The following is a 12,341-nucleotide window of genomic DNA, read 5'->3' on the forward strand; positions in this document are numbered from 1 at the left end:
ATCCTTCGGCTGCATAGGATATCAGCCTCATGGACGAGTTCACAATAGACGTAAGGGTGTTGAGCTGCGCTGTAACTTTTTCTGAGACAGCAGCATCTGTTGCACCCTGGAGGGTATCTCCCAACTCTTTGACTAGATCCCTCTGTAAACGAGTAAAATGGGTCAAATAGTTCAGGGAACGCATAGAAAGCCGCTGAACTGAAAATGCGCTTCCCATATCTGTCCATGGTCCTAGAATCTTTGTTAGGCGGATGGACAGATGAGGAAGACTCCGACATCTCCTTTTTCGTGGCCGCTGCCACCACCATGGCGTCTACTGGAACTCCTTTGGTAAGGTAAGCTTTGTCCTGTGGTGCCGTAATGTACTTATTTGGCTTCCTAGGGACAGGTTCCACTGTGTCAGGAGTCTCCCACGCCCTTCGAGCAATTAATTCCATTAACTCATCAAAGGCGGAGTGACCCAGGAGGAGGAAGGACGGGCACCAAATGCCTTCAGCAACACTGACTCATCCTCAGAAGGGGGGAGGGCTTGCCAGTCACCTCTCTGTTTAAGGATCTCCAAGATGTCAGAAAAAGAGACATCCTCTGAAGGTGACTTAGGGACCCTTCTGACTCATCTAAGTCAGTATCAGATGTCAAGGATTCTTGTGGAGAATCCAAGTGTCTCCTCTTACACAGTCTTTTCCTAGGAACTTCTTCGTGGGGAGCATCCGAAGAAGCCTCCGAGGAAGAGGGGCACCCTCCAGGGGTGGCTGAGACACTGGTGCCCGGCGCTTGGGCGTGGCCGTGGGTGCAGAGGAGGATAACGGTCCTTTGCGGGAGGAGAAGCTGTACCTGCTGATGTGGTTGTCTGGGTAGACAACACCTTCCTCATGAGGTCGAAGGCCCCGGGTCCCGAGTCGAGGTATCTCCGGTTCTGAAGAAATGGGAAGAATCCCGAAACAGGAACCGAAGGCACCGACCCGAGGACGGAACCGAATCGATCCGTGCGAGGCTCCGAGAGGGAGAGTCGGAATCGAAACATCGGTCCGACTCTCGGTCCCGGAACCAAGGACAGACCGGCCCCGAGACTCCGGTACCGGATCGGATGGAGTCGAGGTAAACGGTGCTGACCGAGAAAAAGACGGTTCTGGCACCGAGGGCTCCACAATCATCAGGTCAGCTTCTTCCGGCTCCGAAGACAGAACAGGTCTCGGAGGAGGAACAGATGGAGATAGTGGCAGGCCTTCAAGTCTCGACATCAACTGAGAGGAGACCGAAATAAGCTTGGACAGGGCCGTATGCTCCATAAGTTTCTGCACCACACGGTCCACGTCGGTGTCGGAAAGGGCTCTAGAAGAACGAGTCGAAGGGATCGAAGACGGAGCCGACCTCAACAGAGTCGGTGGGGGGAGCTCCGTCACCGGTTCCAAGACTCGAGGCTCGGAAACTGCCAACAGTTGAACACTCGGCCCCGAAGTCTGTGGAACCGGTGATCTAACTATACTCGAAGAGCTCGGAGCCGATGACTTTGGCTCCGACGCCTTCGACCCCTTCGAAGACTTGGATGCCTGGTCTGAAGCATCCAAAGCCTCCTGGAAAGAGGGTTTCAGCAATCCTCTATCCATCAGTTTCCTGCGCCTATCTGTCATGACCCTCCCACTAAAAGAGTGACAAATAGAGCAGTCCTCTTGTAAGTGGAGAGGGCCAAGACAGTAGACACAGGAACTGTGGTTGTCTGTGACCGACATTTTTGGCCACACTGACAACGTTTAAAACCAGATTTCATCTTTTCAGACATATTAACAATGAACACAGTCCAGTCCAGTAAAAAGTCTCCAGTAAAATGTCAAATCCGGGTAAGAGTCTGTATGATAAAGCTAAAAACAAGACTACACAAGTTTTTAGTCAAATAAGTCTAATCCGAAGTCTAATCCAGTAATAAAGTGCCAAAAGGCAAGACTACAAAAATTTTAGTCACAAGTCCAAGAAGGGGTAGGCCCCGAAAAACTCTACTCGAAAGTTAACAAGTTAACTTATTCTAAGTATAGAGAATTCTTGCACTCACACACCTACTCTCTAACTAAGCAACTAGAATTTAAAGAAACTTTCTGAAAAATAGTACAGAATAGATAAAATATCTTATCTGAACAGCCCCGAGCTAGTCTCCAGCGAGCGGCAAACTAGATCTGAGGTAAAGGCAGAGGGGGATTGTGGGTATTAGATGTCCTTGAGCTTCTTCTCGATGCAGAGCTTGCAGTCGGCCGGCACGGAGCCGAGGATCGGCTCCGAACCCATGTGTAAGAACAAAGGCGAGATTGAACACTCTCACATCAAGACAATTCTGATGTACAAAATTTACCTTGCTATTATTGGTATTGGTTCATGTGTTATTGCAGCACAGTTGTCATAACTGAATTCTTGCAAAACAGCATTTATTAGAGATACCTTCATGTATTTACTGGTATAATTTCAAGTTTTTATTGCACAACAGTTGTCATTATGCAGATGTTGCAATACAGCTATAATTCCACAGTTATTGCACTACAAACGTTTTGCAGATACTTTATTACAGTTAGTGCTTTACTCTTCCTTGCTTATTTGACTATAGATAGCAAAATACATCTGTACTCATGGCGCAACCTGGACAAGCGTCCTGCATGCGCCTTGATGTTGCGAGCTCTCTCCTCTACAGCTGTTGGGAGAGAGGCACACCATTATGCATACTAGTTTAGCAGACATTCGGTTTAGATATTGGTCAAACAGAGGTAAATATACTTGCAGACGTGGGGCATTCCCTGTCCATGCATCTTGGACTCAGGTGGCCAAGAGATCCCCCCTTACGATGCTTCAGGTCATCATACTGGTGACAGTCTTGCTCACCTGTGTGGGGGATACCTGTCACACTGGTGAGTTCATGTGCCAGCTGGTCCCAGGCCTCTGTCTTGCACTCTGAGCTCTGGAACTCCCCCTGCAGCAGCCGGTCTCCATGGTTTTCCACCAGTAATCCAACCATGACCTTGGGCTCCTAAATGCCCCACCACTGCACCCGGAAGTGCGCACCCTCTTCAACTTCAGCAATAGTCACTACACAGTTCGAACTCCCAACACATTATGCTGTATTCCCAGCTAGTGAGCTTTATATAGCCTGTTTTCCTACTCTTAAACTCCATTGGCAACATTTAAAATAGCACCACGTCACTTAGCAGTGTGCAAACTAGCTAAGTGGTGCCAACCAGTGCATAAACATTTTCAGCCATTATTGTTTATGTGGTGCTTAGCAGGTCTTAGCAGAGCTTAGCGGAGTGCAGCGGTCCAATATTTAAAAATAATTGGCATAATTTTTAAATCCAAAATAAATGCTTATTTTCCCTTCCATGTATTCAAACCCCGCACCTACTGCACACGAGGCTACGTGGACATGTAGAATTCTGCTATACCTTTACATACCTTTGAGCTATGTATCAGTACTGCTGAAAACTGCGCCGCATCATGCAAACCCACTCGGCTACGCTTAAACGTGACCTTTAAGTAAATAATTAAATGCAGGTGTCTCAGCATCACTTAGCACTGCTGCGCTCTGCGCCATGCAAAGGAACTTTTTAAAAAAAATAAAAAAAATTAAAATAAAATTACATTGATATAAAGCAAATGGACAGCAGGGAGAATATTGCTCATCTGCGGACACAGTTAGCACCACACTCCCTCCACTGATTCAATAACCATGTTCCATGGCTCTCACTCAGCAACACATGATCATTAATATGCATGGCGCGCTGCCGAGGGGGGAACAGTGTACACGGACACAGTAACATTTCATGTACGCTCTACACTATGCCTACATGGAATTTATTAAATCTGGGGGTTAGAGTTTTGTTTCCTTTCAGATAGCAAAATAAAACAAGTACACCCAAATCTAGCAAAGTTTTGAATGAATTAACTCCCTTTCTGAGAAGTACTGTTTAGTTACTTTATTATATTGCGTTGAAACCAATGGACTCTCCAGATACTAGAACAAATCAACACATAGCTGAAATGTACATAATAATGCATCAATACCTGAACAAATCCCCCCAAAAATGCACATTTTATTCTTTATCCGCTTTGTGAATGATGACCATCAGCCTCCTCTAAACGGCCTCAGGACTCTTCACTTTCCAATGCAGTTAGATATAACCAGAGGGATTGTCATCCAGGAAGCAAATAAAGGAAGTGCTTTCTCAAACCTTCACCACCAGAACGGGGAAGGGAGTTAAAAACATTGTCGTTAACCCCATCTCTCATGGATCTGATGTGCAAGGGGTGGGGTCCGAGGCATGCAGTATATGCATGTTTTTGCAGATGTGCAGACATCTGCCTACAGTGTTGTGGACTGTCTGATGTGTCCATGCACACCTCGTGATTCATACTGTTGGTCTACCTTATTAACTTTCTTTTATGTCTGCTCCTTAAAATAGTGTGGCTTTTAATCTTATGACTGCATTGTTCTAACTGATGCTTTATTGACTGTTTAGAAAGTCTGTTCATGTTACTCAGTGTGATTCTGTTTTAAAACAAGTTCTTTCCAATTATATTCAGCATGTTTTCTTTGGTTCTTTTTCCATTTTGATCAAAATTCTGTCACAAAAAGTACTGAGCTACTACATATGTCATCACAAAAAAAGACCTCTCTATAACAGCAGGAAGTTATCATCACTATCACTGTAGTTTTTTTTTTCTGTTCTACAACTGTTCATATTTTTCCAATACTGCCTTCACTGTAAATATTTCTTTTTGTCATCTGACAGTGTACATGTTGTTAACTTTTTCATCTTAAATATTCAGAAATACGAAGCTTTCTAATTATTTACAATTTTTGTATTTTCCCCAAGTGCCTGCTGATCATCAATCTCCTAAGTGATCACTATCTAGACAGCCATGAGTGTACCTTTACTCCCTCCAGTATTCCAGAAATTAAAGTATTTTTAAATATGAGCCTAATCTCCTTCCATAATGGGAAAGTGAGCACTCACATCACTGAGAATGCTGTCTATGCCTCCTCAGTACAAGCATGAGTGATCTCACACATGTGCCAAAAGGGGCTACTATCACCAGTTTGAGCAGCCATGCCCACATCTTTGATACAGCACCCCCCCCCCCCCACACACACACACACTAACAAGCTTTCACTTCCAGTGGAACTCTGTCAATGGAGACATTGTGCAAGCCAGGTAAGAACCACTGTTTCTGTCCCCCAAGAACAGGCATGCCCATCTTCCCTGCCAGTGGTACCATGTGCCTGATACACTAGCTGTACTCAGGACGCCTGCCTGGGCTGTTGTCAGGTTTTCTCTGTCTATACGACCAGTACAGGCCACTTGCTTAGTTTTTCATCATTATTCAAGAGTTTGAGAAAAATTTCATATAGATAAAAATGCATTTATTTAAATTGCATGATACTGAAAAAACATTTATGGACAACTACAACCAGGTCTCTTAAGCACTTATCAAGCAGTGCCAGCTTCTTACAGTAAAGTATGTTTTGGGAAATGTTAGTGCAGACAGTAGCACATACAAAAGCTAAGACAAAACAGTTAGAACTGCAATATCAGACCATCACTCATTCTGACTTAATATACATTACTTAAATGGTTCTCAGGTCATTTACAGCATCTAGCTTCCATTCTTTGCCCCACTCTGCAGCCCCCAAAATGACTAAGACCTATCCTTTTTAAACTTACCAATATATTACTTTAAAAATTATTAAAAATACACAAATGTAAACAGACACACCCACAAACACGTCTAAACTTAACTGCAAACAGTACTACAGTGGTATAGGTTGAGCGAATACAGCAATAAATATATGAAAAGTTCAAAACAGAATATAAGCTCTTCTTATTGACTCCTGAACAGTCAAAGTATGATATGTTACTCTTACAAGTAAAAACATTCCAATTATAATTTTTTGTTACCTTTTTAATCCGTAACAGTCGTATGTCCTTCCCAGCAACCTGATCTGCACTAAACTGAAAAAAAATATATGCATATATTAAAAAAGACATGCAAACCAGTATTTGCTATTTTTCTCCTGTCTTCAAAAATATTTTTCTGATTTCTCAGCTAATCCTTAATAAGCCTTAGAGAAATTAATTTCATGCATTTCAAACACTTTTTCAGATGGGATCATTTCCAATACAGCTCATGGGCATCAAATTAAGAGGTGCATTTAAGACACTACTATACAAAATGAACAATGAAAAAGCCAGCTCTAGTGTGTGATGAGGCCCTGAATGAAACCCTAAGTGTACTGTGTTTGATTAGTGAAGTACATGCCACAACAGGTAGCTAGGGAGTGAAAGTGAGGGTCTGACATTAGTTTGACCATCTCAGCATGAGGGAGAAGGGTCACTCCACTCAGTAATTCTGAAATGGTGCAGGCTACGTGATGCAGCAGCAACAATGACGACTAGGGATTTTCATGTTAACCTGTCAAGCAGCACATAGCTCTGCAACTGGATTCACAAAGACCTAAGGGCCAGTATATACTGCTTCAGTACTACACCAACATGCTGCCATGGACAGAATTTTAGAATTATGCACACTCCTCTAACATCTGTCAGACAATGGCCATGATTCCTAACTCTCACCACCATGTCCAAAAGATGGAATGACTGGGACTGTAGAGTCTAGGAGGCTAAATAATCATGGAGGATCCAGGAAAAAAATGGCGTATATAAAAAAGTGCAAGTTAATGAACTCAATTTATCTGATACAGTATGTAAATGGTAGCACAAACAGAATCCCTTCTTCCAGTAGACGCATTGTCAATAGAAGCATCAAGGATTGAACCTACAAATATTCTAGCGATAAATCAAGACTTTACTCTACACTTATTTAAGAAGAATTAGCTGTCCACTTCTGTTTCTTGTAAATGTAACAATACTGAACATCTGTAATATATGAATGCATTTCCTGATTATAATCTGACTACAGGAAATACAAATTCAGAACTCTAAGTGAAATGTACTTTTTCTCAAGGCAAATTTTCATTTAAGACATCTAAATAGTAAAACAGGCATCATCTACTTATAACCTTAGGTCCTTAACTCTCTCTTATGGCTGTACATAGCCCCTGTTAACACAAAAACACCTTCAGTGTATGACAAACAATAAAACAATTAATAGCTAAGACTACTTCTCTACATGGATATAAAAACATATGTGTAAAAACTGTGTAGGCATATTAACTTAAATTATGTAAGTATAAAGTAATGCTGATAAAGTAAATCAAAGTGTTGAAAATCCCTTGGGCATACAACATATGTTTTAGTACAAAACTTGACAGTTTAGAGGTGTCAAGGGGTACAGTAAGAGGGCATAGGTGTAATGGTTTCCTTAACAGAAATTACAACTTCATACTCAGTCATACCTATAAATTAACCCATAACTACTGAATTAGACTAACAGTGGTCAGAGGTTGATACTTTGCAGTAATCAGTAGCTGCTTAGAAAATGAAGAAATTGGGCATGCTAATCACCTAAATAAGACAATGATTTCCAAAGCCTGAAAGGATCTACAGAAAATCTAAACTTCTGTAACAACAAGCCTGGTGTGGTAGTGCAAAAATTCAAGAATCTTGACAACATCTGACAATAGCTATGGGGGCTAAAAACCTGCTGCAAATTACTACATAAAAAATAAACTAAGCGGAAGTCGAAATGATACTTCAGCCATGGGTTTCATAAAGAAATTAAATGAACAGAGTATCCTGATGGTCTTGAAGATCTTTACATATATATAATTTAAGAATTTGCTTTAAGATCATGTTTAAAGTGATGAAATGAAGATTTACTTTTGCGTATAAGTGTTTGCATGCATTCTTGTATGTGAGTACTCTTTTATGTAAAAAAATGAAAACTTCATTTCAAAACACTTTTTCAGAAACTTAACATTTAATTAAAAAAGCTTCCAAACATGGAAATATAAGGTAATTAAGCCACATATATGGCATTAATATTAACATGCCAGGAGGTTCTCTGTACATCACTTTGAGGCTCAGGTTTACTTAGAAATAGACAAGAGTAACTAAATACTTATTAAACAATTATTTAATTGCCAAACTATTATATGAAACTTTTGACAAAAAATCATTTCATATTATTTTTGCCACTCTGTTAAATAACAGGTTGGCAATTTAATAGTGGTTTTCATTGTTTAATTTTCTAAAAAAACTGCTGTGAAAAGAGGTTATATTTTATATAAAAACAGCATTTACATATGCAAGGATGCGTGCAAACACTTTTTATGTAAAAACAAAATTTTGTTTCATCACTTTAAACATGATCTTTTAGGAAAGTATTTTCAACTAAAAGGTTAAAGTTATCTAGTTTATTTTGAATATATTAAGATTCTGTTAAAGATAGTTATTTCATGTTAAATAAACATTTAATCTAAACCAACAGCAAAGTAAAACATTTTTACTTCTTTTGTGAAAAACACAAAAACACAAAGAAACCAAGTAAAATCACTGTCAGTAGATGGAATAGAATGAAATGCCACAACCTTCTTTAGCGCTTTCGTCCAATTTAATAAAACATGAACTTCTTCAGGAAAAACAACATCCATACATTTTACAGCATTTAAATAAATAACTATCATGTCACATGTAATCAAATAGACCAATAAAATGCATTAAGCACTTAATATGTTTTTGAATATTTAAAAGCACATCAACTTTTTTAAGAAAACAAAAAGTGAATACTTTAAACATGTATAAAATTATAATCTTTGTGCTTGTAAAAAGCACTTTACATTGATCATATCGTTCAATCCAGGAAGCTGATCTGCATTTAGTAAAATCTGCCATAGAGTTTCTTTACATTCTAAAATAACTTTAAAGTTCCCATTAAATTTATCATCATCAACTCTCTCGAAGATGAAAAATGAAAACTTTTTGAAACTAGAACAAGTCATGGAATGCTTGGCTAAAGCATTAGACGTATCTTTCTTACGTATAGCTAACGTGTGTTCATATATATGCTTATTTAATGCTCTTGTGGTTTTTCCTATATAAAAATGTTCACATGAGCTACACGTAGCTGCATAAACCACATTTGTAGTCTTACATGTAAAGTGTCCCTTACACTGAAATGTCCTATTAATGTGTTTAAATAATACTGATGTAGTCCCTGTAATATATCTGCATTGTTTACATGCCCCACAAGGAAAGGTACCCAAATTAAAACTAGTTTTAACACCGTATTGGTCAAAGGTACCTCTCTCTAAAATAGTCTTTATATTGACTGTCCTTCTGTAAGTGAACAAAGGGAAATTACCAATAAATTTACTCAATTCAGTGTTACCTAACACTACCTTCCAATTATTCAAGATGGTATTTCTAATGTATACCATCTCATTAGTAATAGGAATAGGGAAGGCCAAAGTATAATCACTTGGTGTTCCAGTTGTTACTAATTTACTTGCAACTGGATTGTCAATTTGTTTCAAAATTGGACAAGCTTTATTAAGCCTAAGACAAGTAACCTCATTTAATATGCCATCTAACCAGACTTTGTCGTAACCTCTTTGTATAAAACCCCCCAAAAGTTTTTGTGTTTCAATTTGAAAGATCTCATCTCTACTAGTTAAATGACTAAATCTGATGAAGTGTCCTTTGACAACTCCACGTTTCATAAAAACTGGATGTAAACTATCATGGTACAAATATTGGTTGACAAAAGTGGACTTCCAGAAAATACAACTTTCAAAATTTAAACCATCTTGACTAATAGTTAAATGTAAGTCCAAAAAATCAATATTGTCACCAATAGTACCCATTGTAAATGGCAAAAAAATTGTCGAATTGTTCAAATATTGGACAAATGTGTGAAAAGATTCAACATCCCCTTTCCATAAAAAAGATAAAATCATCTATGTAACGTTTGTTGAACAAGATGTTTTCAGCTAGGGGATGTGAAACGAGAAACTTATTCTCCCACATTGCCATCACTAAATTAGCAAAACAAGGGGCTACCCTAGACCCCATCGCTATGCCCGAAACTTGTTGAAAAAATACATTTTCAAATATAAAAAAAAATTGTTCTCTAATACAAGTTCCATCAAAATACAAACTGTGTTAACAAAATTGTTATCAAAGTCAGTGTATTGACTCAAATATTCTCTAAGATATTCTATACCAATTATTTGGTCTATACTTCTATACAGAGAAACCACATCCAATGATGCAAATTTAACAGGCATTTCTAACTTGTCTAATTGACTCAAAGACTCAAGCAAATGCCATGAGTCTCTCAGATAAAATTTTGACTTTTGCACAACTAGATTCAGGAGTTTATCAAGCCAAATAGAGATTGGTTCTGTCTTAGAAAAACTGGCCGACACTATAGGTCTAAAGGGAGGGTCTTCCCTGTTTTTGTGTAACTTAGGAATACCAAACAGTGTCGCCAGTTTGGGATATTCAACTAATAAAAAATTATAGACAGAATAATCTGTTTCCTTGACTAAATAAATCAAACAAGCAGGTGTCCAATCTCAAAAAACTTTGTGTAATGTATTCTACTGTAACTTCTTTGTAACAATTATTGTCACTTAACAACAAATTTATTGCCAAACTATAATCTGTGGACTTCATAACTACAATGGTACCACCCTTATCTGCCTTCATAATACGCCAGTTCTTATTGTTAGCCAAATCATCCAATGCAGATTTTTCAGAAGGAAGGAAATTAAGCTTGCCTTCACCATAATTCCTGATTTTCCTAAATTCTTGCTAACATAACTTCCCAAAAACCAACAAGGTGGAATTTAACAATGGGTTGTATGTACTTTTCTTTTTAAAGTGAAATTCTTTAGGTTTAGGTCTAGCAACACCTTCAAAAATGTACTTCAAACTGAGTTTCCTTAGATACAATTTGAAATCCACTATTAACCTGGAAATATTTACATTATTTGATGGAATAAAAGAAAAACCCTTTTTGAGTACAGAAATAATATCATTTGTCAAAGCATCACCAGTTAAATTACAAACATTGATAGTGTAATCTAGTTCTTCTTGCGCCCCTTGTCCTTTCCCGACCATCTTGGAGTCTTTTTGTTGCCTGTTTTGTCCATTAAAAAAGGACCGGATTTATTGACAACAGAAACTGCTTGTGCATAACAGGTGGAAGCTGAAACACTGTCTAATTGAATATGTCCACCATTTCCATTATAACTTGCATTTCCTGAACAAACAATTGAACCAGTGTCATGGCTAATTACATTAGCATTATTTGTTTCTATATCATTCTTAGCAGTGTAGCTTAGGGCATCTTTGTTGTCCTTAAACCCCTTAACTGGATAAGCTGTTTTTATGCAGCTACTTCTTTACTTTTTTCCTACATTAACCTTTTTATGAGGTTGTGAAACAGCACTATTTATACAATGTGAAAAGTTTTAAATAAATTGTCCTGAACTATGGCTTCAAAGATTATAACATATTTGAACAGAGATGAATTAAGTTGCTTTGGAACAAATGTAGTCTCATTTTCCTAATAATCCTTCTGTAGTAGAATTTACTGGGCTTAAATCTTATGAAACTATATATATCTAAACCAACAGTTGCATGGAAAAGAGGGAAAACTTACTTAGTTCAAAGATTTCTAGGACATCTTCAGTCTGTAATACATTTTGTTTTCTTCAGCCTGACACCTACAATACATTTTGGACTTCATTCCATGGGGAAAGATGCCAAGTATGAAATGTAACTATTTTAATGTTACTTTGTCTGATAAATACATAAATTATATACAAAGTATTTTAAAAGCTGTGGGACTATTCACTGGTCTTTTGTCACACTGCCAGTCTCCAACTGTGCTTTCAACAGCCAAATTAGCAACATGAGTACATGGACATTTGTTCTGTGGAAGGGATGATGGACAGACCAATGCCAATTACCCTTCTTTGAAGGGTGACATAACCAAGCCTTTTTCAAGCATGATCATGCCTGTTTGTGTGTGTGGTGTGTGTGTGTTTTAGGGTGGAAAGGTGATAGGTCCGTCACCTTGCATGTATGAAATTAACCTGGGATACACAAGAGGCTGACATTTTATCCACTTCTTACTTCAAACTCCCCTGTATGACAAATAATCTTGTGCGTGTTATAATTATGTACATAGCTGTTACATTATTTATTATTTTAAGAAATATTATTGTTTGGAAGTAGTTTTACATGGGTTTGACAAGTGTTCATTTAAACTAAATAAAATGTAAAAAGATCAAAAAAATTAACTTGATTTTTACTCTAACCTGTACGCCCCTCTTTTGGATGCTATGTATAGTACAGTTGTGTAAGTTGCACTTACCCACAACTGTAGATGTTCAA

General features: G+C 38.3%; 1 protein-coding gene across 2 annotated transcripts in view; it reads right to left on the reverse strand.

Moving 5' to 3' along the window:
• The window catches only part of USH1C (USH1 protein network component harmonin), a 3,114,702-nt gene that overhangs the window by 313,292 nt on the left and 2,789,069 nt on the right, over nt 1-12,341 (reverse strand). For both annotated transcript variants that reach the window (XM_044082874.1, XM_044082873.1), the window contains one exon: nt 5,934-5,987. In XM_044082874.1, the coding sequence (XP_043938809.1) occupies nt 5,934-5,987 (54 nt within the window). The remainder of the gene's footprint in view (nt 1-5,933; nt 5,988-12,341) is intronic.

This window comes from Protopterus annectens, chromosome 9.part0, assembly GCF_019279795.1.
Source record: "Protopterus annectens isolate FY-2018-M chromosome 9.part0, PAN1.0, whole genome shotgun sequence".
In the NCBI taxonomy this organism is placed as follows: domain Eukaryota; kingdom Metazoa; phylum Chordata; order Ceratodontiformes; family Protopteridae; genus Protopterus; species Protopterus annectens.